Here is a 25,464-nt window from a genome sequence, read left to right as displayed (position 1 = left end):
TTTACTGGCTATTAGATGTAGGAAGCTGCTGTAGAAATTTTACCGATAATAGGAGGATGTTTCTCTCCATTTTTTTATCTATGTGTTTTTATGTATTTTGTAACTGCTTTTAAAGTTAAGACAATGTTATAATTCTGTAGCTTTTATGACTCACTATGTGATTTCAAAGAAAGCTTATTTGACTTGACTTGTCTCTTTGTTACTTATATGTGGGTAATGTTATCTCTTGTGTTTACATTTCCGGCCGTAATGGCATGTAATAACTCTCAATTTCAGTACCCCAGCTTGAGTGTAATAAAGTGACAGACCAAATGCCTACTGATAAAGTAGATAGCACTGAATGAACCTGTATCGGATGGTGGCAGATAAAGGGTGACCAAAGTACTTCTAAATTCCTAAACTGCTACCCATGAATTTGACAATGTGCTTATTCGGCCTTTTCCTTGGTAAAGCATGCATGCCCAGTAGACAAAGTACATAGTGTAGTTGGCAGGTTCAACAATTTTGTTCTGGTGTCAGTTTCCCAAATTCATTCCGCGATGTTAGTTCAAAGGAAAAGGTTTTTTTATTTTTTTATTACATATATCAAATGATCTATTCATTTTGGAATAATTCTTGGATTAATTTCACAATAATGTACATGGGTTTTGCTTGCAGCCAACAAATGCTTCACGCATAGCGAGTAGTGCCAGGGCTTTTTCACGGCTACAAATTAAAAAGCAAGTAAACTAATCTATACACTTCTTTTTAGAACTCTGTAGTGGTGGCAAGCCATGGAACACAGCAAAGAACAAAGCCTACTATTAACCTAGTGAAAATTTCCTCCGCTTGAGATAGCGTACCTAGATGTGGTTCATGCTGTCTGAAAAATGTAAATTCTATGTTGCTAATCATGTGACCATATCTGCAAATGATATCTGTGATATATTCGCTTTGTTGTGCCATGTGGTCTACCTCATAAGACTATTACAGAGTAATAATGTACTTGTGTTGCTTTAGTAAAATGGCAAATCTGTGTTAAGTCTGAAAGGATACGCATTTAAAGACCAGGTTACACAAATGTCTCTGGGAGATAAGCTGTGGATATAGATGTCAAGCACATGATGCGGGTTACCATAGTTCATTTTACAGTTCCAGAGACAGTGTAACACTGTTTCCGTCTTCTGTGGTCACATTGCAGTCTGGGTGTTAACTGACAAGGGAGGTGTATTTGCCTCGATAGGTCTGACATGAAGGTCTGGTAAAAAGAATAAGCAGAAAGTTGATTGAGGGAGCATGATCTTTTATGTGGTTGCCATATTGTGGGGTTTGCTTAGGCCTCCCTGCTCATTCCTCTTCATCCCATACCTCCACAACACCATTACAGCAGTTATTCGGATTTAAAAGCAAAAACACTGAACACAATGCTAAACACAGCATTCAATATAGAAAGTTTATTTTACAATATAATAAAGCTGATCACCTTCCACACATGCACATAGCCCATAAATGCCGTGTGCTAGGCAGCAGTAAACCTGAAGGGCTTCCTTCGGCCATCAAGGAAAACACTGTCTTATGAATCAAAATATGCTCTGGTGCCTATTCTTGGGAATCACAAGATCAGAATGGTACAAAGGCTTCAATGTTTATTACGCAAAAGAAGTTTTAAAAAGTTGGTAAGATACTTGGCGTCCACAAAGCATGGAAGGACCAAATGGCTCTATATGCATCACCTTCAAACCTCTCCTCGGTCTTATTGCTCAATCCATGTCCAGAAGGCCAGGAATGAAGGTCAAATCTCGGAGCTGTCAGGAAAGATTAGTGCCGGGGTTTTGTACATGATAAATCTCCCAAATATTTCACACAGAAACATCAATCATAATACAACATGGACAAAACCAAACGTCACTGTGGATGCAGAACACAGCCTATAATGCAAACATACAACAGATTGGCCTAGTGATTCTTAATCATTTGAAAGTAAAAAAATATACAATTTAACACAATGAATTAAAACAATATTTTTAAAAGGCACCTGGGTTTTATCAATTGATCAGGTCTGAGCTTGAACAGTTAGAGGGTGTGGGGGTCAAAAACAGTAGCAGGCACATCCGAGTTGGTGGTTGAGGGGTGAAGATTATGAGGCCAATGATATTGAGAACCAAAATGACAGAGAAGAAAAAATATTTTCAGTCACAAACCAGCTCCAAGGCTACCTAGAAGCATAGGCAGGGGAGTTACTGTTTGATACTAGTCTTCGTCAGGGACATTGGTTAGGCACAGGCCACAGTTCTTTAAACTCATCTTGGTTAATGTTTTGGACTATCAGGTCTTACATAATGCCCATTTGTAATTCGGTGCTCTGGCTCACTAAAAAAGGGCAATGGCAATTATTCACTCTTTGTTCATGAAACAGGAAGGCCTATATTCAGTAAAACAAATGCACTACCCAACATCAAACCTTAACGGTATATCAAACATCACTGATCCAGTACTACTGGGTTTTGCCTTCATGAAAGCAACTCATCATGCCTAGCTGATGGAATGGCTGACAGGGCTATACTCTAATTCTTTGGAGTGAATTACATGGGAGTCATAAAGAGTCAGGGAAGGCAATGACAACCTGATCTTCATGGCACATTAAGGAAGTGTTTGCAGAAAGTCTCCAGTGCAATCCAGGACTCACTACAGACATGTCCCAAGAGGATGCATCAAAACTGGTGCTTTGCCTCTTATGCTAACTGCACAGTCTCAAGGGGCAATCAAAGAAGGCACTGCTTCACATTCCCTGTAGTGCATGGAGACTGGGAAAACACTGGAGAGTCTACACGCCCTGATTATAGTGCACAGCAAAGAATGGCAACCAAAATACAGTACATAAATGATCTAATGACCAAAAGACAATTCAAAATGACCATCACTGTAATATGACACAGCCAACTAAATCATTTATATATATATACAGACAGACACACACACACATCCAGGAGCCAGTCACTGATGTTTCCTTTAAATCTACACCACCCATAATTAAGACCCCAAAAACATCCACTGAAACCCCCCCCCTCACCCTCCCACCAACCTCCGTCAATGACGTCATCAACTTAGTTGTCTGGAAAGAATCAAAGGAAAAGATAAAACAGGAAGTTCCTTTTTGGGTGTCAGCTCCACACATTTCAGAAAGACAATGTTGAGATAGAGCTGGGTCAGGAGAGAAGAGTCCATGCACCTTCCTTTCGATTCAGAAGGTTGACGTGAGGCTGAGGCATTTCGCTCCAATCTTGAAAGCAGCCAATGCAGAAAAGCCAGTCTTCGGATTGCATATGCCACTAATTCCGTAAGGCAGCAAGCCTAAAAATAAATATGCATAAATGAACCCACAAATATGTAATCAATAACTTTGCAGGTGTGTGAAGGGCTACAAAATAATAAGTTACTTACCTTCAGTAGTGATATTTCTGATGGAAACATAGCCTTCCTACAAATTGCTTGCTTTATGAATTATCCTTCCAGGCTTCAGATTGGTTCATAAAAGCTTTTCCCCATCAATATCTTAGCACCTTCAGGTGACACCATGCAGATTCTGCAGCAACGGTCTCTTCGGACAAGATGACATTGGTGTATACAAGGTATTAATCTTCATGCTTTCATCAGTTCCTAGTACTTTTCCCTGCCACATGGAGGCATGCTGAGAAGGACCGAGAGTGACAAATACAGCACTTAACAAGTTTGCATACCTTATTAGTCACAGCACTATCTCATAGGTATGCCGGTGAGGAATCTGTGGGAAGACTAGGTATCTACCAGAAATACTGTTACCAAAGATAGATAACTTTTTTTTGGGGAGGGGGGGGTGGGGGATACATCTTCTTATGAGTGAGTCCTGAAGCAATACCTCCCAGGGTAGTTTGATTCAGTTGTGTCAGGTAACCAAGAAAGTCATGTAGCACAGCTAAGGTAAAGTACCGGTCACTGCATGCTGGAGATGTGAGGCAGTAGTGGTTGGCAAAGTTATACCAAGATTATCATGTAGCTGCCCAGCAGATCTCTACAAACAGGGTGTCTCCAGAGAAAGACATAGGGGTAGAATTTGCTCTAGTGGAATGACATGAATGTCCTCCAGAAGATCTTTCTCAGCTAAAGCATAGCAGCTCTTAATACCCCATGCTAAGTTGTTGTTTATTGTTCACGGCATTGCCCTCCTTAGCTCTACCAAAGCCCACAAAGAGTGTATCATCCACCCTCTCCTGATGAGGGAGACTGATGTAGCAAAACGTTGCACACCTGGGATCCAGTCTATGCAGTCGCTGTGGAGAAGTGAAGAAAGATGGAAGGGTAATAGACTGAGCCAAATGAAATACAGTGACCTCCTTGGGCAAGTATGGTGGACAGGTGTAAAAAACCAACTTATCTAGATAGGAAACTAAAGATGATTGAACTGAGCGGGACTGAAGTTCTCTGACCCCAAGCACAGACGTTACCGCCAACAAAATTGTCTTTAGCACCAGAAGTCGAACCGGGAAACTGTGGATTGACTCAAATGGAGATGCCCTCAAGAAGTCAATATGACATTCAAATCCTACTGAGAGATAAGAAATGCAGTTGGAGAAAACAAATATAGGCAGACAGGGCCACCAGATAGCTCTTACCTATAGCTACACCAGATAGCTGTATAAAGGATAACACAAACAGAGACATTGGAGTGCGACATTTGAAGTGGTTGAGGCCTTCGAATCCACACTGCTGAACAAACTTGTTCCAGTGATCTGTGTAGATGGATTTGGTATTGTGCTTCCTAGCCCTTAAGTTGATCTCTGTGACTTCATCATTAAAGCAAAAAGGTGTCCAGCGGGCACTGTTGAATCACCACACATGTAGTCACAGCATTTGGGGTGAAGGATCTGACCATCCTGCTTCAAGAGCAGGTCTCAATTGATTAGTTTGCCAGATCTTCGGCATCCAATTTGGAGTGACCAGAATCATCTATGCTCTATCCTACTGCACATTCCACAGTACTGGAGACAAAAATGTAATTGGTGGAAAGAGTACAGGATGCCTCAAAAACAGTTGAAGCGGAAGGCATCTCACAATGAACCAACCAAAGTGAAGTGCCAGGTATAGAACTAAGGGCACTTCCTGTTCTGGACCAAGGCGAAGAGAACCACAAATACAATACGCCATCTCGGGAAGATCAGTTCTGTTATTTTGTAGTCCTCCAGTGAAAGACAACAGATCATACACCCTCACACAGAGCAGCTACTTGAAGCGATACGGGAAGAGTCCCAGTCGCAACACCCACCCACTTATTTCTTTTGAAGTGCTCCAGGCGGAGTTGACGGTTGCTCAGAACATCCTCACACAATCTAACAGCATGGGCAAGAGTGTGGCTTGAACACCTTCAGGAAAGCTAGTGGAAGGCATCCAAGTCAGCTCAAGTAGTGTGACAGCCATGCCCATGGACTGAACAACCGTGACTGACAGAGTCCAGGCCAGACTTCAAGATGTTTGGATACACTCAATCTGCCATTGACCAGAAATGTAAACAGCTTTTTCATTGGGCCTGGCAAGCTGCTTACTGTACATTTCATCCATTCCCACAAGACATGCACTTAACAGCTCATGAAACAGTTGGCATTTGCAATGTGGTGGCCAGGCAACCAGAAGCAAAGACTGCTCAGCCTACAGAGCCACATTTCTTTGACTATCGGTAGGTGCCACATTTTGCTCCTAGGTGGACATTTGGAGGTCCAGGATTTCCAGTGCCAGAAGAGGGGACTTAAAGGCGTGGTCACCAGATCAAGCCTACGGTATCTGTCTATGGATTGCTGAGCCCAAAATAGGGTTTGTCTAATGCAGACATGGCAGAATTCAATCGGGCCTCATTGAATAGAAGCAAGGGCCTCTAAGGACGAGGCCTGCAACACTTCAGTCAAGGCAAGGTAATTCCAAGCCTTTAGTTGATTTTCAAACCTCCTCTGAAGCAGAACAAAAGGGGTAAGGGATGTCACCTTCTGGTGTGGTGTCCATGCCATGACATTTTGTCAGTACAGTTATGAGTCAGCATCAGTATTATAGTGGGGAAGGAGGTTATCAGCCTCCAAATAATCATCATCATCATCTTTAGGACGATCATCTTTATACATCACTGTGAGGGCCTGGGAGTCAGAGAGGAGGATCTCCTACATCAAGGAAAATCTGAGCCCTCAGGGTGAGCTGCCAACATTGTTAAATTTCACCTCTACTTCCTCTCTCGTCACACACATTTCCTCTGGCTTGATGACCTAGACAGCAACTTCATAGTCTTCCCAAGGGTGTCATCTGTGTTGGTGCCAAAGGAGGGTCCAACCATTTTGGGCACAGCACCATAGTAGACTCCAACTTCTTCTTAGGCACAATTAGAGAGCTGACCCTCAAGATGATCCATCTTTGCAACCATACCCTGTTAAAGCTTCTACACCAGATGACACCTTTGCTTTATTATGCAGCAAGAGTGAAGGCCACTGCCCATCATAAGGTGTCCAGGGCATGTAAAAGAAGAGGAGAAAAAGCTTGTAAAGACATTGTCCAAGGTCAAGTGCACCACACAGTTCATGCCCATGTTCAAGTCCATGCTTGAGTATCCTTCAGACTACTTCAGAGACTTTTCCAAAACAAAAATTGTCAACCCCTAGGTCGCAAAAAAGTCCAAGCCTACAATACAAGACCGGCTGTTGATCTTTTTGGTCATACATCAAAAATGAAAGCACTTATCCAGGGACAGGGGATACTCCACTTCCTGACCAATAGAGCAGATTGGTGCTGTGGGGAGCAGTTATAATATTGCCACCTCAATGGCATTGCTTACCAGGTATGACCAATATAGCTGGGAGGAAATGAAACAAACTAAAGAAGCTCCTCCTAGAGGTGCAAGGAAGAATGTACCTAAGGGGGTGTAGAATCGTAAATGCAAGCATCAGGTGCACCCTCGAAGCAGCTGACAATGCATCTAGATAACTCACTATCAGCATCCACTTAAGGTTCCATGCTTGGCTTAAAGTATCCGGTTTCTGCCCAGAAGTACAGGATCACCTTATTTGCCTTCCACTTGATTCCCATCCGTTATTTGGCCCTCAAGTAGATGGAATGCTCAAACAGAAAAGTTAAAACAAATGATAAACACAGCAAAAGGCAAGCATAGCAAGCATTCCAGTGGGTGCGCTCTACCATTGCCCTCAGCTGCAGTATTGATTCCACACCACTCCACTGAATCCTTCCACCCCACCACTAGCATCAGCAAAGATCACTGCATGCTGCTGTTGGACAAGGTACCCTCAAATAGCACATCAAAAACGGCTAGAGGTCTACTACCTGTGCTTACTAATCCCCAAGAAGGATGAAACACTGCGAGCTAGTCTCTATATACAAGCTCTCAACCACTATATTATGTCTAACCGTTATAAAATGATGATACTGCATGGTGTCATACCATTGTCAATGTGGTAGCCATATGGCCTCTTTCTCCAGAAAGCCTGCTTCCATATCCTGATACATCACGCCCAATACCAACATTTCGGGTTTGTGGTAAGTGAAGTTCACTGCCAGTTTGAAGTACTACTACTCAGGGTCACAGCAGCCCCTAGAGTGTTTACCAAATGCCTTGAAGTGGAGGCAGTTAAGGAGACCAGTCATGCATAATGCCTTGTCCACACCCCCAAAGAAAAAACATTCTACTATTTCACGGATTAGACTCTACAATCAACTCGAAAAAATCACACCTGTGTGCTCAACAAACCTAAGAATTCCGGTTACCCACAATCAATTCAGTCACAGGCAAAGCTAATGCCAGCCCATAGAAAGTGATGGCTATTCAAAGGCTGCTTCCTGTTTTTCATGTCAATCCTCTGACAGTGAGAATGCGAATACAACTTTTGTAAATTATGGTGTCTTGAAAGATTATGCTTACAAGAAGAGATAGTACAAGTTACAAGGAGAGGTCATAAGTTCTGTCTTGTAGGAAAGAGGGAAAAAGAAGGAATAGGCTTCCAAACTCATCCAATATCTTGCACAAGAAGTATTATTCCCAGTTCTATAGAAGAAAACACAAGTAGAGCATGAGCTGACCCCTCCACGCTCCATAGAGCACCATATTTAAGGAACTATACAAGATACTAGAGCAGGGGAGGGGTTATTCATACCGAGTGGTTGCTGGAGGAATGTCTAAACACGGAATTTCGACTCCAGGTCCAATGCACAATAAGAAGGGGAGGCTTTATATGAAATGGCATATTATTTTAGACTAATTGAACTATCACAGTTTACTTTTAAGACTTAGGATTCTAGTACGTGTAAACCCAATTATTTGGACTTAACACAGCTGTGCGATCACTTGGATATGTCTTACTTATAAGCGAAGGAGATCACATAGGAGTTTTGTTGTGGGCCTTAGCCAAAAACAATTTGGCCTTGCGCTCCCGATTGCTTTCGGGTGCATGGATGTACAAGAATTACAGCTGCTGTATCACGTTGAGAAAACATACCCATGCATTCCTGTTTTTTTTTTTATACCAATATTTCTTTACATCTGTGTACCTAAATGTGAACAGATATTTCAGCATTCATGGAATTTCATTGGTAGGACACTGAGAGGCAAACTGTAGACCAGAGGTCAATGAGGAACTGAATAAGAGCATCTGGCGTCAAGTCTGCTAGTTGGCACCTGAAATGCTCTTGTGTCATTGTGTTTGGAGGTGAAGTCTATGCTGCAGCCGCACGGTGCCAGTGGTGAGAGAATGCTGGAAAAATTAAATTCAGCACCAATTTGAAGCCTGGAAGGATAATTCACACAGTGAAGAATCTATAAAAAATATATATATAATACATACAGAAATACAAATTGTCCTGTCTGTGTTTTAAGGTATGTATTTTATCCTTAGGTGTCCTTCGCACACGTTTTGTAACTATGCTATACTGTGGATGTTCAAGAAATTGCATTCTCCCTAAAACCGGACTCACATCTCAGTTAAAAACACGGAGAATGCAATTAATACTCACTGTGCAGGAGCTATGTGAGTGAAATATTGACCAATGCGAATATGAAGAGATGAATGACTAACAGTAGTTACTTCACAGCCAATTATCTTTCATTGCTCTTAAATCCAATTGATTCTATTCTATAGGACAGGAAGATTTTAAAACAGATATTCAAGATATTCAAGAAATCGACAAAAATACATTTCCATAAAATGAATCAAAATGTGAATTATTTACTTATAGGCTGGTGTCAGACCCCGTGCAGGAGGTGTCTGGGCAAGTAGAGGCTACTGGGCTACCTCTGTGGGGGTAGAGGCCTTTTACCACAGCGGTCCTGGGGCCACCCCTACTATGGCTCTGCAAACTTGGCATCCAAGTGGCATGTGGCAGCCCTGAAGCACTGTGCGGCCGCATTTGGCCCTCCTGCTGTAGTTGATCTTCCTAGCAGCAGGAAGGAGCTTCCAAGCAACACGGCGGTCATCTCAAGGACTGCATAGCGCCAGTCATGCAGCACAGTGCATCGATCAAAGGATTCGCAGCAGGAACAGAGGCTTCTATGAGTGGACCTCTTCCAGGCAGCCGCAGCAGATCGCAGCTTGCTACGGCACTCCCGTGGGTACTTGACTCACATCATGGCTCACTCGTGTGCTACGGTGACTACTTGGTGTTTTCTTCTTGGACGTACACACACACGCACACACACACACACACACACAATGGCTCCTCGTGCAATGGACACCAGTCACAATCTTCAGCATGCAGTGCCTCGAGGTGACTACTTCCATTCTTCATAAGTCCCCCAGGGTATCTCGGATCACTTAGTCTTCAGGACTGGTCCTGCCCCAATGGCAGTTGGCCATGCCGGGGTCACAAAGTCCACATACGAGGCAGACAGGCCAGCAACAAGGGTTTATTCCAGCTTCAATCGAGCCCACCACACAGCCACACAACTTCAGAGGCATGGCGGCAACACCTGGCATAGTCAACAGAGGCTGCACTGCCCGATACTGCAGTACCAGTATTCCTTCAGCGCTCTTACTTAGCGAGGCTAAGTAAGATAGACCCTATGCCAGGATCAATTAGCAGTCCTTTCCACAATTCGTTCCTCCTGCAGGTTTGGCGCTTCCTTCCCTCATTCACAGGCAGGATGCCTTGGAACTTAGAACAGTCAGTAATTCCTACTTCAGATTGGACTCCATGCGAGGTTTCCTCGTCTCTGGGGAGTTGGCTGTCAGTGTGACATCAACCCTTGGCAGCATAGTAGTTCCAGAGTACTCTGCGGAATACCCCCTAATCTTTAGAAGAGACCACAACAGCAAACATCAACGGGTCTTGAGCACCTATATTCATATCGATTTTGCAGATGAAGGATTGTATTCCAGGTGAGTTTCCTTGGAACTGGTTTGGGTTGGTTCCCCCATTTATCTGTCCTGGTCAGGCCAACTTCTAGGCCTGGCCTTCGTTGTGCTGGGCAGAGCATCCTTGCAGGCTGTCTCCAGGTGGAGTGCCCACCACAGAAGTACATAAAGCTGACAGCAGGTTGCAACCAGAAATTTCAGACCTCTCCGCACAGAGATCAGCAAAAGAGACAAGAATCTGTGCACCTTCAGATAGCTCCTTTCCCTAAAATATACATGGGTGCCTCATCCTGTACCCCCCTGCTATCTACCTAATAGCAGCTGCAGTCAGATTTATTTACATCCCCATGTATCAGGAAATTCTGGCCCTTCTGAGGAAAGCCTGCTTCCTCTTCCCTCATCTAGTTCTAGTCTTAATCTAGAGCTCTCCCCTCCCATTTAAGAGATATTAGCAAAACACATATGCAGTCTGGAGAAAGCAACCTCTCTTCCATCTTGTACTCTGGTCTAGGCTGTGAGCTTCCAAAATAGAAATTGCAAACTCTAGCACACCTGCCACATAAAACGCATGGGATGTCTCATTCTGGGTTAATCGTGAGCAACAAAACGGTTTAGATGAATGGGCCAGTAACAGTCATTCATGTCTCATTGGTAAAAAGGCCTGCCACTATAACACACTAACACAGTTTCTTGTCACCAGCATGCATCATGCATGAAACCCGCAACATGGACGGTAGTCCTGTCACTATGAGGGTGAACCTTATGCACCCATCCTGTTCAAATCTAAGTCCAGAACCTAGCATTGTCATGAGACTGGACGTAGGTCAAAGCGCACACATGGCATTAAAGTGTGGCATGATCAAACTAAAACATTTTTTTTTAATTAAAAGATCACCACAGGTGTGCCATCCAGGCACGCAGTGCAGGCTACATGACTGTACATCATGCAGAGCAGATTCGCATCCCAAGATTTAGTAATCTTACGAATTTGTCACAGCTCAGGCACTCAATGTCCAACGTTGGACAACCTTGTGCCAAAGCAAGAAAGGTTCAGAGGAAATGATAGCAGTAGCACAGTAAGGAAACAGACATGGTTTTGAGTTGTTTTCCAGACAGTGTATGCTCGCTCTGGTGTCCAATGAGTAGTGCTAAATTAAAGAATTGAGTCTCTGAAAAATCCACAGAGCTGGTAAAACATACGAAGCAGTGTAATGGAGTGGTTAGAATACCTTCCAGAAATTAATAGGAATACTTTATTTCATTGTTACTGATCTCCACAGAGGCTTACGATCAACATCTTAAAAGACATAATAAACACAACCTACTGTATAAAACCGCCGTCATACTACATTTCAACAATAAGCTCCTAAAAACCCTTCATCGAAAAATGATTAAAAATCATTTTAAACATTAATACACTTTAAAACAAGTCAATTCATGTGGCGGTTTCGTTAACAATTCCACAATATCCTGATGTGTGTCCAAATTATTAATCTTCATCAGCGGTAGTAAGTATTTGGCTTTTTTACAGCCCTTAGCACCTTTCTTCTTCCCCCACTGTCACCCTTTCAGCATTAGCGCCGGGATACTCCTAGGAGTAACAGTTGCACTATATAAATAACCCCACATAGACATAGCTTCTTTTGACGCTGGGCATAAGTGTAAAACATGAAACATCTGAGCCTAGGGCTTTATTACAAGGCTGTTGTCCAGGGCTTAGAGGGCATTCTGAAGACTGAAACTCAATCTAAGTGGTACCTTAGATGGTCTTGAAAATACTGTAGGCAGATCAGAAGAATCAGGGCAATAAATACATTTAAAATGCTCTATCCACGTATGCAGTCATGTGTACTGTTAATCTGGGACCCAACGAGTCAAGTGTAATAAAGATTATTAATGACACCCCAAAAAGCTGGTGTGTCCCCAAGCCTAGAAGCCTCACAATTCCTCCCATGCATTTTCGCATAATGCATGCTTACTAACATGAGTCATTGTTTAGTACTCAATTCCACACACTTGCATAGGCGTCTGATTTCTGGGAACCTGAGTTACAGCAAGTCTCAATTTACATTGCTACAGTTGCTATCAAATCATATAGTTATCTGGAGAGGGGCAGTTTGCTAGGCGGAGGAACACATAGGATGTTACTAATAGCACAGGCTACAGCATCATAATCCATCACAATATCTCAGCAGGTAGCAGAGAACAACAAATAGATAACACATTATTGTACACCAGAATAAACACTTTCTGTAGGACTACCTCATGATTCACAGTTCTCCACAGCAATTGCCTACCATTAGTAATCATCTCTATACATAGTTAAATATACAACTCTTCTGGACAGAAGTCACGATTATGTTAATAATGAGTATATTAGGAGAACTATATGAACTCTGCCTCACTTCTAAGTTAGAAATGTATTTTATCAGTGTATCCAAAGCAAAAATGTCATGAAGGGTGCTAGTATAGCCTCCTGCTGAAAAAGCTGGTGAACAATTATCATGGGAACATTTTTATCAACATTGTCCAGATTCCATTTCACAAGGTGCTCAAGAAGTATTGCGTGCTGATCAGCCAATCCATTCACCACAGTCGGAGGCAATGGGGTCTATCTTAAATAAGTCAGGAGTGAAGCTCAATAGACAGTCCAATATAAAAATAGCCCACTAACAAAACGTGTCGGACGCATCCTTTGATATTGCTGCCAACTGCACAATCTTGTTTAGATGTACTTTAAGGGATTCAAATTATTGCTATAAATATTTACTAAAAAAAGAGCCCATTTTCTGACAGACAATTTAATCAGTTACATGTTAGGTGTGTGCGGAGTGCTTTTAAAACTAGTTAATGTCATTGGACATCTATGCAAGTAAGCCTCACTTGGTTCTTCCTGAAGGGGATGGAGTGTCAGGAGTAACAAGAGAGGCTCCTGATCTAAATGAAGCGCATATGCTGCCCAGGTTCTTGTAATACAATAACATGAAGCCGTTTCACAAAACTGACTGAATTACTTTCAAGACTTTCAAAGCGAAGACCCGCTTTACACCAGGACATCAATTTTCTCCCCGTTCCCATCATAGGAACCACAAATTTTGTGTCTGTGTAAATAAATAGACTAGATTCCTTAATCGATACATTGTCATCAATATCAGTGACACAGATGGTCACTCATTATCTGCTAGGCCAACCAATTGTGAAAACCTGAAGTTAGAAAGCAGGAGAAATTGGTGGTTCAATGATTAAAGTTTTCATAAGTGAGTGAGCATGTTGTCTGGCGTTATGTTCAAAGTAAGAATTCAAACAACTCCAAAAGATGCACATTTGAAGTAATAAAAGTAAAGACACCAGCACTTCGCTTCTCTGAATTTCCCACCCTTCCAACCATTCTGACCTCAGCATGGGAAGCCTGATTTCTCTATAAAACTGTTGTAGAAAGATGTAAAAAGGTGAACAGCTTTGCTGATGAGTTGAAAGAGGTTCTCCCTGTGGTGAATTTGTTAGGTAGTGGGGGGACATTCCTTAGCACCAATACAAACAGTAGCCTGTGTTGTGAGCTGTCAAATGTCTGGATTACGATTAGGCACATAGTTGGATGCATTCTGCTTCTATTGAGTGTGATTTGATACAGGAGCTAGAATATTACAGCATCCTCCTTCTGAGGAAAAGCTCTTCAGAGAAACATGAAGCTACAACAGGTGGCTATATGCTAAACTAATATCAGTTTGGGAGCGAGTAAAATAGCTATAGATCTGGGAAGCTTGTTTACAGGTTGTAACAGTTGGTGTCGGATTAGAAGGTAAACATTGTTCAATACACACCAGTCTCTGAAGGAGTTTGTCCAAAGTACGCTGGAGTAAAGCTTAGGAGAAAACCTTCAGGTTACAGATTGTTTACTTGTATCACTTTTCGTTTTATTATCATAGTTACAACTACTAATTACATCAGAGAAGTCCTCAGTAGATCAATTAATTTTATTTTTAAGTATGCAAATTTTTGTAACGGAAACTAGACCTGGTGTCAGAATCCTTTACTTAGGCTTGAAGTTACAGAGACAACACATACACTAAAGGAAAACCAGAACATAAACCCAGTCCTTGACTGGGCACAAAAGTAGGGGATACATAAATCATAGTTCAGTGTGTCCTGGTGTTAGTTACAAAAGGTATTTCCGGATTAAATGGAATGTTGGGTCCTTTTTTTTTTAATCTCAAACTAGGGATTGGTCTGTATCTTCACAGGGACTGAGTTCCATAGCGGACCAAACTGGGGAACCAAGAGCAACCCTGGCAAAAATGCTCAAACCAGCCATGCCCTCTTCCTCCCCTCACTTGACCTCTCCATCCATCCATCCATCCACCCACCCAAACCCACCCACCCATTCATTCAACCATCCAAAAACACACCCACCCACCCACCCATCCATCCATCCATCCATCCATCCACTCGCTTATTCTCTTCTCTCCTTTTCGGATCTCTTTCTCTCCACCTACCTCCTTATCTTTCTCTTTCTCTCTCTTGAAGCCCCCAGTGCCTTCTGCAATTAATCTCGGGAAACTGTGAAAAGTGACAGACACACCATCAGCCACCCTGTACTATCAAAACCAGCCGCCAATGGCTTAAGCTCACTGGGGGAATGCCCAATGGAAATACAGCTATGCCAGACCAACACTGGTTCCATATTCGGGGTGCACTTGCAAAGAAAGTTCATTAACTTGTTTTTTTCGCTTCTTTACCCCCACAGTAGCATTATGAGTGCAATCAGAACCATTATCTTTCATAATATCACCACCTTTAGCGGGAATTGAGGCCACAGAAGCAAAGCCCATGGTGGAGCTTTCTATTTGCAAGGCATGGAAACAAGAAACAGAAAGTTCATCTTCCTTATTCAATACATCTACCGCCTTTTCAAGAAATATATCAAAGCTCAGGGAAGACTAGGAATTGAGGTGTAGTGGCTTTTCACTTACTCATGGCAAACGTGGACAAGTCTGTAAATCTGGGACACAGAAGGCTAATATAAACAGGGTGGGCTCAGCCTAACCCCTTTTGGCCTCTGACAGGATGTGCATGCCTGCCCTCAGTCGGTGCTTTGCCTGTGTATGTCCTGCGCCACAGGAGAACACAACCTCATTAAAAAGATCCTGTTCCCATGAGCAGAGTTCAAGGCAGACTGGGACTATGGGAACTGTAGCACCCCAACAGCATCTTGGTTGCCAATAAAATGGAATGGTCTTTGCCACCTCCACCTCAGGATCATGTATGGAGCACTAACGATCATAGTCTCAAGTGATATCAAATCAAAGCAGAAATTCTTGAGACAGGACTCTATCTTTACCATTTGATGACACTTGGTGAGAAACAAAGAGAACAATCTCAGGATATTGGCACAAAACACATGCAATGTACCATGTTATAGATAAGCTTGTCATGAGCACCCCAACAAAGGCCACCAACACCAAATAAATTACCAGGAACTGCATCCAAAAAGGTGGACACCATCATCAAAGTTGATCAGAGTGCCTGGTTCAATGTTAAACCCTGGCATGAAGCCCGATTGGTAATTTGAAATCAGCGGTTACTTGGCAATAAAGGTATCCAAATCAGTTCTACACATCTCTCCAACCCTTTCCCTAGCGAGTAAATATTTGATACTGGACAATATTTGGAAAGTAGGCTCCGCATAAGATTACTACATTTTTTGGCCAGAAAAAAGCACGGGGACTCAATTTTAAATGTATCTAGAAAGATTCCTTGAGATACAGATGCATTTATTAGTGAACACCTAAATTTCGAAGATGCGGAATTTGTTTTTTAGGAGGCAAACCGTCCTACAGTAATTTGCTGGTCTCAGTTTTTAGGTAATGCCAGAGACATCACATTTCCTGGTGGCCTCCCAAGGATATGATGTGTTTGATAGCAAAAAGCCACATGTAAAGGTAAGTGGGTGGTCATAAACCACCCTTTGGTCAGAACACCTCAATGAATCTGGGCATGTGCATGGGAAGCAGGCAAGGCCAAGGCCTCAGCTAGTTGTAAGCTGCATGTCGATATTTTTTACAATTTCACTATTGTATGTAGCTTTATGTTGCTTATTTCAGATACAAGTTAACTCATTAGCAAGGAGTGATGGTGTGAGCGCTTCCAAGAGTCCACTGGCATGCCACAAAAAAGAAGTGTGCCTCCTGGGTAAGCATGTCATGTGCCGATTTGAGTAATAGAAGCCCTGGACACAAGGATTTCTTTTATCCTTCCCACCTTATAACAGGCGGCAACAGTCAGATACAAACAATTAATAGCTTTTCCTGAACCCAATTTAGCAGTTAAGGATAGTCAACTGAAACCTTTTAAATATTTGCAAACACAGAAACCAAATCAGTTTCTGAAGTTCTACAGGCATTAAACTCTCGAACAGTTTGCGTAGAAGGAAATTGGAGATATTCCCTTTTTCATTTTCTACTCCAATTCGGAGTAACCATGTTTTGTCTCACAGGTTGAACATGAGCCCACGCTTCTTAAACCTTTGAGTTCTCTAAGCCTGGATGGGTATTCTTAGTTCACTAGTTCATCTTGACACACTCACCCCCCTCAAAGACCCACGCTGGTATTAAACAGTACACAAGTCATTATCTACTGGTCAAGTATCCACAGGGGAGTGAAATAAAGTAAGTGTACCTGCGGGAAAGCTGGTCTTCGGGGTTCTTGACAGAAGCCTCTCCCACTGATGAAGCTCCTGCAGGTAGCTGGCTCAATTGGTCCATGACCTCTAGGCCATTTTCCTCAGCAATCTGTACGATGAGACTATCGACCTGTTCCTGAGGAGTTGTCAGCGTCATGGCTGAGCTCATGGAGTCTTCCATGACCTAGATTAACAAGGCAAACGATATACATGATCAATATAAACTAGCATAACATTCACAGGCGCATGACCAAAGAGAACGTATATCCATTTCCAAACCTCAATGAATAAGCAGGGGTGGGGGGGGGCAATAAACATACCATTACGAAACATGCTCACATTGAGACATTACAGGAATACTTCTCATCTTTATATTAGTGTTTAAAAATCAAATCACATCATCTGCACGTGCTTGATGTTGCAGACTCCCTCCTACCCAATTCCCAAAAATGAAGACGAAACAGAAAATATATCTATTACAAATATTTGCCACCTACCAGGTTCCTCCTCATAGCAAACAACCAACTTGGAACCGCTACAAATGACAGAAGCCAAGTATAAAAATACCCGTGACATGAACTCATTATCCTTCCTGCTCTTAACTGAGTAGTATAATTGCACCAGTCTCTTCCCCACCAGCTAAACATGCCAGTCCACTTCCAAAAAAAAAAATATATATATATATATATATATATATATATATATATATATATATATATATATATATATATACTTGCTCAAAGGTTGCCCTTGTGGTGGGAAGCACTCCAACGCTGTTTGTAGTACAAAGACTTTTAATGGTATAAGGGGAAAGGTGTCACCAAAAGCGTAGGCAGTTCAACGGCGTCCTTCCCGCCTGACGCGTTTCGAGGTAAAATTCTCTTCTTCAGAGGCGTGGACGTGGGTGAAAGTTCTGTGCCTTCAGGACTCCTCCTTTAATGTATATGTATATATATATATATATATATATATATATATATATATATATACACATATATATATATACACATATATATATATATATATAGGAGTTGGCCTCTTTCCATCCTGCACATACTTCTCACATCCTGGCACACATCCCAGACCCTCGCTGCTAGGTATTGATTTCAATACCTTCTCAGTCTGGCACCCAACTTAGTTCTCCATCTTCCAGGGAGATTAATCAATTACCTTTGGGCAGCCACAACAGCTGATGGCACTCCCCTCAACACACTTCTCTTTCAGGAATACAGACCAGGATGCCTTCTCACCCTCAAATATGCATATACTCAAGTCTTTCCGGCCATAAAAATACACAAACCCCCTTTAATCTTTGAATTTGAACACAGATTGTAAAACTGCACTTTCCTTCTGATGCTACTGCCATAGCTTTTAGCCTTATATCAGTATCCTAATCCCCATATTGGGTGTACATTACATCGAACTAGACCACTGAGTCAATCAAAAATAACACTGTTAAATGTACGCACTGAAGTGTGGACATCCAGGTTCTGAACCTGTTGCTCGAACTTATCCATTACTGCAGACACCTTCTGCAAGTCCATAGCCCCAAGGGCTTTGTCCAGGGCCTTTGTCACCTGCGACATATTTTTGGCTACCTGGAAAAAAAAGGAAACATAAGGGAAACATCAGTAGTCTGTGACAGTGACCAGCACAATCACATCTGTCTCCAATGGAGATGTTCCTTTTACCCCTTTCATCGTCACAGCCGTCTGGACTTTTGATGCCACCGCATCAACCCGAGATGCCATTCGGAGCCAATTCAATCCTTCGTTCTTCTTTCGGATAGCATTCTCTGCATAGACCCGAGCACATTCCACATTCTTCTGCTGTAGAGCCTAGAATGGAATAGAGAGAAAAAAAATCACCAAGAGCGTATGACTTTACATACCCTGTTTAATACAGGTCATTACTTCCTTTCAATTGTACGCATGTAGGCTGAGCCTTCATATTATATGGATACATTACAGTCCAATATTCTAATCAGCTGTATACAATTTATTCATTTGAAATAATGATCATTCTTTACTCTAATACCGTGAAACTCATTGTTACTTTAAGGACAGCTGTATATGCCTGCCTACTGGTTTAATTAATAATTTGTGTTCTATTCTATTTATGTATCATTTGCTTTACAAATACAAAAGATGTAGTGGATATACTACAATCACCAGCTTATCTACCTCTCATTTTGGGCCATCAAAGAATTAGAAACTCAAAAACTTCATTTGGGCTTATTCAACCTACGTTGGATGTTTCACAAACCTGACATTACATACAACTCCTAAAGAAATTGCAAACATTCCTAAAGAAACTAGAAAGAGCCATATTATTGGGTTTAATAATTGGGTGAAAAAAACAGCAGCCTTAACATGCTTCTTAAAGAACCAGTCCAGTGAATTCTTACAAATCACATCTGATTATATCTTTATATTTGTGCTTTTATATAGGAAGGACACGCCCTAAACAAATATCGGAGAGCTTTACAAAAGTTACTTGATCAAGATTATCATAGTTGCCACATACAACGAAACAGTTCCAACCAATTCTCAGGACAAATAACATTCAAGGCAACGTGAAAGTAATTAGAGTGGAAGAGAATGTGCTGGGTGAGGGGTGTGCAAGGGAAGGCCTTACTTATAAAATATGCTTGCCGTACATTTTAAACTGCACAGAAATATTTTTTAAAAGGTCATGTGCCATTTAAAATTGAGGTAGAAAGAGCCAGAAAAGCTACAGATGAGGAACAAATTCTGCGTCACAAGACCCACAATACAAAACACATTGCAGCATAAGGGTTGTTTAAATAAACCCTCCGAAGATATGGATGCGCTACTTCGCTATCAAATGCAAGAAGGCCGACCACCATAACAAAAGAACAGTGAAGACGAGAAGAAATAAGCACGTTGATACTAAACGGTGTAAAGGCTATGAAAATAATAAAATAACGACTCGTAAACATTATTAACCAATGACAAAGTTCAGTCATCTCACCAGGACTTTCACAGACCTTTTTCACTTTGGCTTGTTCGGTTTTTGAGTCCTTTTCAGCCTTCTTGGCCAATTTCTCCAGCTGCTTTGCTGTGAACTAAAGAGAGAGATGTCAAGATATACCTTAACTAAAAGGTATTTATGCTACATAGGAGAGGAGGCAAAATTAAATATTTGCATTCACTTTTCATCTAATAAACAGCCAGTAATGGGAAAATGAAAAAGTTACTCAACTTAAACAATAGTTATTTAGCAAGTAATTTTCATACATCCAAATTCTTAACTATTTTTCTGCAGACAGAGAAGGAAGTCAGAACACAATGTAACAAGTACGTGATAACCATTATGTAAAATACATAAAGTTGTATGCTTTATCCCGAAGGAGGACACAGGGGATGGCCTCATACCTTTCCTTGTGTCAAGGCTTGTAGCCGTGACACATTTCTTGGCAGGTCTGAAGCCAGACAACCTTTGAGGTGGAGGTGGAGCCAGAATATGACTTGTCTGGTCCGGCTTGGACTGCGACAGAAACCACACTCAGGAGAAAGTGGGAATAACTCCATGGTGAAGTCTCCGGAGCTAAGATTTGGTTTCCTTGCCCAGAGAGGGAGACTTGCTCAATCTCAATAGGACAGAGAACCATAGGAGGAATAAGAGACTGGTCCCTGGGTGCAATTTCAGCTTAAGTTTACGGTGCAACTGTGCCTTCACGTCTGATTACGGAAGGGCTTTCATCTCCAGAGGGCCTCACTATCATCCTCTGGACTGTGACAACAGGATCAAGATGGAACAATTTTTCTGGTCCCAGGGGAAAGCGAAGGAAAAGCCAGTACTGCAAACAGTTACTTTTGCCTTCTCCGTGGTTCATACCACCAGCTGTGTGCAGTGAATGATGGTTCCCTCAATGTGGTACCGGTAAAGGTACGGGGGCTGTGGCAGCATGCCTTGCCGATCCACAGAGAAGTGCTAAGCACCATATCTGATCGCCAAGACAGTGTGCTTCAATACATACATTTCTTCACAATGATGAATTTTTCTAAAGTTAGGCGCAATGTAGTCCGGGCAGTTCAGGTGGGGTTACATACTGATTGACAGAATGCGCAGGAAAGCAACAGATGAGAACCCCCAATGGTTTAAGCTTGGCAGGATAAGCAGCCAATCTCAAATAAGAGGAGGATGCTTACCTTAAAGAGTACTGATAATGGTCCATTGTTTTATATGGCGCTTTGTATTGAATTATGCTATATCCAAAGGCTTCAAATAATAGATGTTATTACCCAATTGAATGGCATTTCAGACCAAGTCAGTCATGTAAGAATTTAAACCTGTGATGACATGCAAATCACCACATATGCCAGCAGTGATTAATCTCAATGAGCCATCATCTCAGCATAAGCACTGGTACCACCCACCCCACTCCTTCTCCTTGAAAAGCATTACAGAAGGATTAGGAAAAAATAGCAAAACAAAGGAATCAACAATAAATATTTTTAATGAGTGCTGAGGTCTGTACTGTAGAGACGCCCTGCCTATGTTATATGTCTAGTTGCTGGTCTATCTGCATATATATCCATCACATTCTGAAAAAACAAAAAGGTTAAACTGACATTACAGTTAGGAAAAAATGTCAGTTAAAACATGCATTTTAAAAGCAGAAAACCACTACAATTCACCAGTTATAGGTATCTTAAGTAACTGGAACTTGTGCCCCAATGTCACTCGCGGCCCCACCATACACAGTTTTATCATCAATTTTTTCATTGGAAATGTTGCAATGATGTTATCAATGACATCATAGGAGATGTCACAAGTGGTGCAATATGTTGAGTAATTAGCAGTGCATGGCGAAGGTGCGAGTTTTAGTTACCTCAGGAAATGAGTTAGTGACCAGAGATAAATATAACTGATGAATTTCAGTAATTTTGTACATTTAAAATTAACTGACATTTTCACCCAGCAATAACATCACTTTAACCTTTGTGGTTTTCAGTGAATATCTAGAGGTTTTTTGTTTTAAGTAAAGTAATATTCTTGTACCATACATAAAGCCTACCCTCCCCCCACCGCGTGCAGCCTTTGGCCGAGTGGCTGCAGGGCCTGGCCTAAAGCTAGGCCCTGCATTATATACATCGCCAACAGAAGAAATGTCGAAGCCCAGATCCATGAAGCACTAGCTTTATTCAAATTCAAAGTGGCAGCATTTCCTTCTCTTTCCCCGACATGTTTCAGCTGCATTCAGCCTTGTTCACAGGTGAGCCAGATCATAGTGCATAATTTTGATGGCCTTTTATCCAATTGCCCATGTGATTTCAAGTAACAGAATACATTGTTCATAATGCACTTGCAGTGTAAATACATTATATGCACTGGCAATGTCAATACATATCAAGTTTAATAGCATAAGCAAGTATTGCAATGCAGTGAATGTTGTCCAAGGGCACTCAATTTCACTTTCACGGACAGTCACGTATTGCACTGGAGGCATCTTTTGATAATTGTAGTCTTGCACAATCTGCTGCCAAAAACAATATTTAAAAGTTTGGGTTTCGGGGGCCGTGGCTAGCAGCCAGGCAAGATGGCCGCAGCCTGAAGGAGCTCCGAGGGTGAGGCCGACTCCCCTGCCATCCGTGCATTCATCCGTTCTGTAAGCTGTCCCTGAACACGCTAGGCTGGGAGCCTGAAAGAAGCGGCGCCGTCTGAGCCGACTCTGGGGCTCCTACGTGGCCGGGAGCTCACTCGGCATCGAGATGCTATTTGCGGCCTGCGCCGCCGGCCGCGACCGGGGCCTCGATTTGGCTGGAGGCCGGGCGCGGTGCGGGGGAAGCTGGGATCGAGCGATTCCCGGGGGCGCCCGGATCGGACCACCGCATTGGAGGGGGCGGCGCTGCAGCGGGCGGGGCTCCTCCGCACACTGAGGACCGGTGGGAGTGCCCTGCGCCGTGTTACCGAGCTGTGGACATCGTGAGTTGGCCCCTGGAGGGAGACTGGTACCGGCGAGATCTGGGAGAGGGGAGATCGCCCTGCTGCGCTGTGTTCAGCGCTGTGATCCCCGGCGGAGGGGCCCCCTCACCCGTTGTGCAGCCGTCCTCATGTGTGTGCAGTGTGGACCTGTGGATCGCGTTGCGCAGGCCTGGAGAGGAGAGGTGAGGCGCGGCGGTGATCGCGCCTGCTGCGCCCAGCTGCATTTAAGGGGAGCCGGTGGCCGTCCTGTCCTCCTGGGCCGAGGTGCTGCCAGCTGTGGGCCTGGTTAGCCTTTTCTGATCGGTGGAGTGGCCCTGCCCCCGGCCTGACTGGTGTGGAGCGGAGACGACGCGCGACGGCGCCCGCCGGCCCCGGGATGTCGGGGAATCGCACGCATCAGCAGGGTAAGCTGGACAAGTTTGCCTATAATAAAGACGCTGCCGTGGTGGCCGAGCGAGCTGAGAGGGCAGACAAGGCTGGTGATGCGGCTGGAGCGCCTAAAGTGACGCTGGAGGACATAATGGCAGCTCTCACCAAGGTGCAGGCCACGGTGGGGTCCATCTCCACAGATGTTTCCCTACTTAGGGCGGACCTCCAAAAGATGACGACCAGGGTCACGGAAGTGGAACAAGTGACCACCGCCTTAACGAAAGACACTAATTCTCTGCTCCAAAGGGTGTCCCTGCTGGAGGCCGAAACCAAGAGAATGGCGGCAAAGATGGACGATCAGGAAGGGCGCTCCCGGCGCAATAACATACGGATCACGGGAATCCCCGAAAGTGAAGGGAAATCAGCCATGGACCTGTACGTGGAAGATTTGATAAAAACCATGTTGCAGCCTCGGGGTCTCTCGGCCTTCTTCTCAGTGGAGCGCGCCCACAGTGTGCCTGGGGGTAGGCCCAAGGTTGGGGCGCCCCCCCGGCCGGTACTGCCTCGTATATTCAATTTCCGCGACAGGGATGTTGTCCTTCAAATGGCCCGGGTGGCGCCGCCGCTGCGGATTCAGAACTCGACGGTGTCGTTCTTCCCGGACTTCACGGCGGCGGTGGCGGCGCGGCGGAGAAGCTTCCTGGAGATCAAGAAGGCGCTGAGAGCCCGCTAACTACCCTACTCCATGATTTTTCCAGTGCGCCTGCGGGTGGTGGCAGAGGGCAAGACGCTGTTTTTCGAGACGCCGGAGGAGGCGCACGACTGGCTTGAGGGATGGCGGCAAGTGGGCGGCACTGGGAGATCGGACAGGCGAGGGCGACGCACGGAGAGACAGGAGGACTCCAGCGCCCAGGATCGGGGAGAGGAGGACCCGGACCGGCTCTAGGGTGCAGTGGGGCACCGCGCAGGATGTTCATTGTTGGTTTTTACAGGTGCCGAGACCCGGCTGAGCTACGGGAGTGGACGGTGCCTGCTCAGTTATACTTCAAGGGGTGAACAGTTGGACTTTGGCTAAGGGGGAGTATTTGGCCTTCCTCGGACCGCCCGCTCCAATACACGCAAGTACTGTTTCGGGACTTGGGTTTTGAGCACTCTGCTGAGTTGGGGTGGCGGGCAGTTTGGAGTCCGTATGGCAGGGAGGCAGGGAGGGGGTGGGGGGGTACGGGGTTGTTCGTAAGTCTTTTTGCCTTACAGTTCTTGTTTACACTGTTTAGGTTGTCTCAACACACAGTACAAGCACCAAGCACTGCAGGCACGGCCTGTGCCGATCCGTTTTTCGCATCCGCTCTGTGCTACTCCAACTGCGGGGATGGCTGACAGTGCTAGGGCAGTCCAGGGGGATCCCCCTCACTCCGGCGCAGCCTCTCTCCCTGCTCACGTGGAACGTGCGTGGTTTAGGCGACAAGATTAAAAGGGGTTTGGTCCTCCAGAGTCTTAAGAGATGCTCCCCTGCGGTGGTCCTGTTGCAGGAGACCCATCTAGTTGGCACTGCTAGCAAAGCGATGGATAGGTGGGGGTACAAGATGGTAGTGCACTCTGAATTCTCCTCCGGTTCCCGCGGGGTGGGTATTATGGTTAAAAAACAGTCCCCACTGATCATACACCATACTAAGATAGATGGATCGGGGAGATTTGCTGCGCTTCATGCCCAATGGGAGCGACGCCCCTTAAATATTGTTTCGGTTTACATTCCCCCCGCCCTGCATGCTGCGGCACTTCCTGCGCTGAGCGGATTCCTGCTTGCTCTGCCGGAGGGGGAGCTCATAATGGGTGGTGATTTTAACGCGGTTGTTGATGGCCTGCTCGATCGCCACCCGGAACGGGCTGATGGAGGGGGGACGTCCCGCCTCGGGAGTTTCTTCGAGGCACTTGGGTTGACGGATATATGGAGACTTCACCACCCAACACAACACCAGTACACATACCACTCGGGGGTGCACAATAGTTTGACTAGGATAGACTACTTCCTGGGTTCGGAGGGCAGTCTTCAGTATGTGGACAGGGTGGAAATCAGGCCCAGAGGTATATCGGATCACTCTCCAATCTTACTGCAATACA

General features: G+C 44.0%; 1 protein-coding gene across 1 annotated transcript in view; it reads right to left on the bottom strand.

Annotated features, from left to right (window-relative positions):
* Positions 1-1,418: 1,418 nt before the first annotated feature.
* Positions 1,419-25,464, bottom strand: part of CHMP1A (charged multivesicular body protein 1A) — a 94,858-nt gene continuing 70,812 nt past the window's right edge. The window contains exons 3-7 of the mRNA XM_085639222.1: positions 20,036-20,113; positions 18,717-18,863; positions 18,495-18,623; positions 17,022-17,209; positions 1,419-3,330 (exon numbers count right to left, since the gene is read on the bottom strand). Of these exons, the coding sequence (XP_085495348.1) occupies positions 3,309-3,330; positions 17,022-17,209; positions 18,495-18,623; positions 18,717-18,863; positions 20,036-20,113 (564 nt within the window). The 3' untranslated portion in view covers positions 1,419-3,308. The remainder of the gene's footprint in view (positions 3,331-17,021; positions 17,210-18,494; positions 18,624-18,716; positions 18,864-20,035; positions 20,114-25,464) is intronic.

This window comes from Triturus cristatus, chromosome 12 (genome assembly GCF_964204655.1).
Source record: "Triturus cristatus chromosome 12, aTriCri1.1, whole genome shotgun sequence".
In the NCBI taxonomy this organism is placed as follows: domain Eukaryota; kingdom Metazoa; phylum Chordata; class Amphibia; order Caudata; family Salamandridae; genus Triturus; species Triturus cristatus.
Note: the sequence above shows the minus strand (reverse complement) of the source record. Positions and strands in the feature narration are given on the sequence as shown.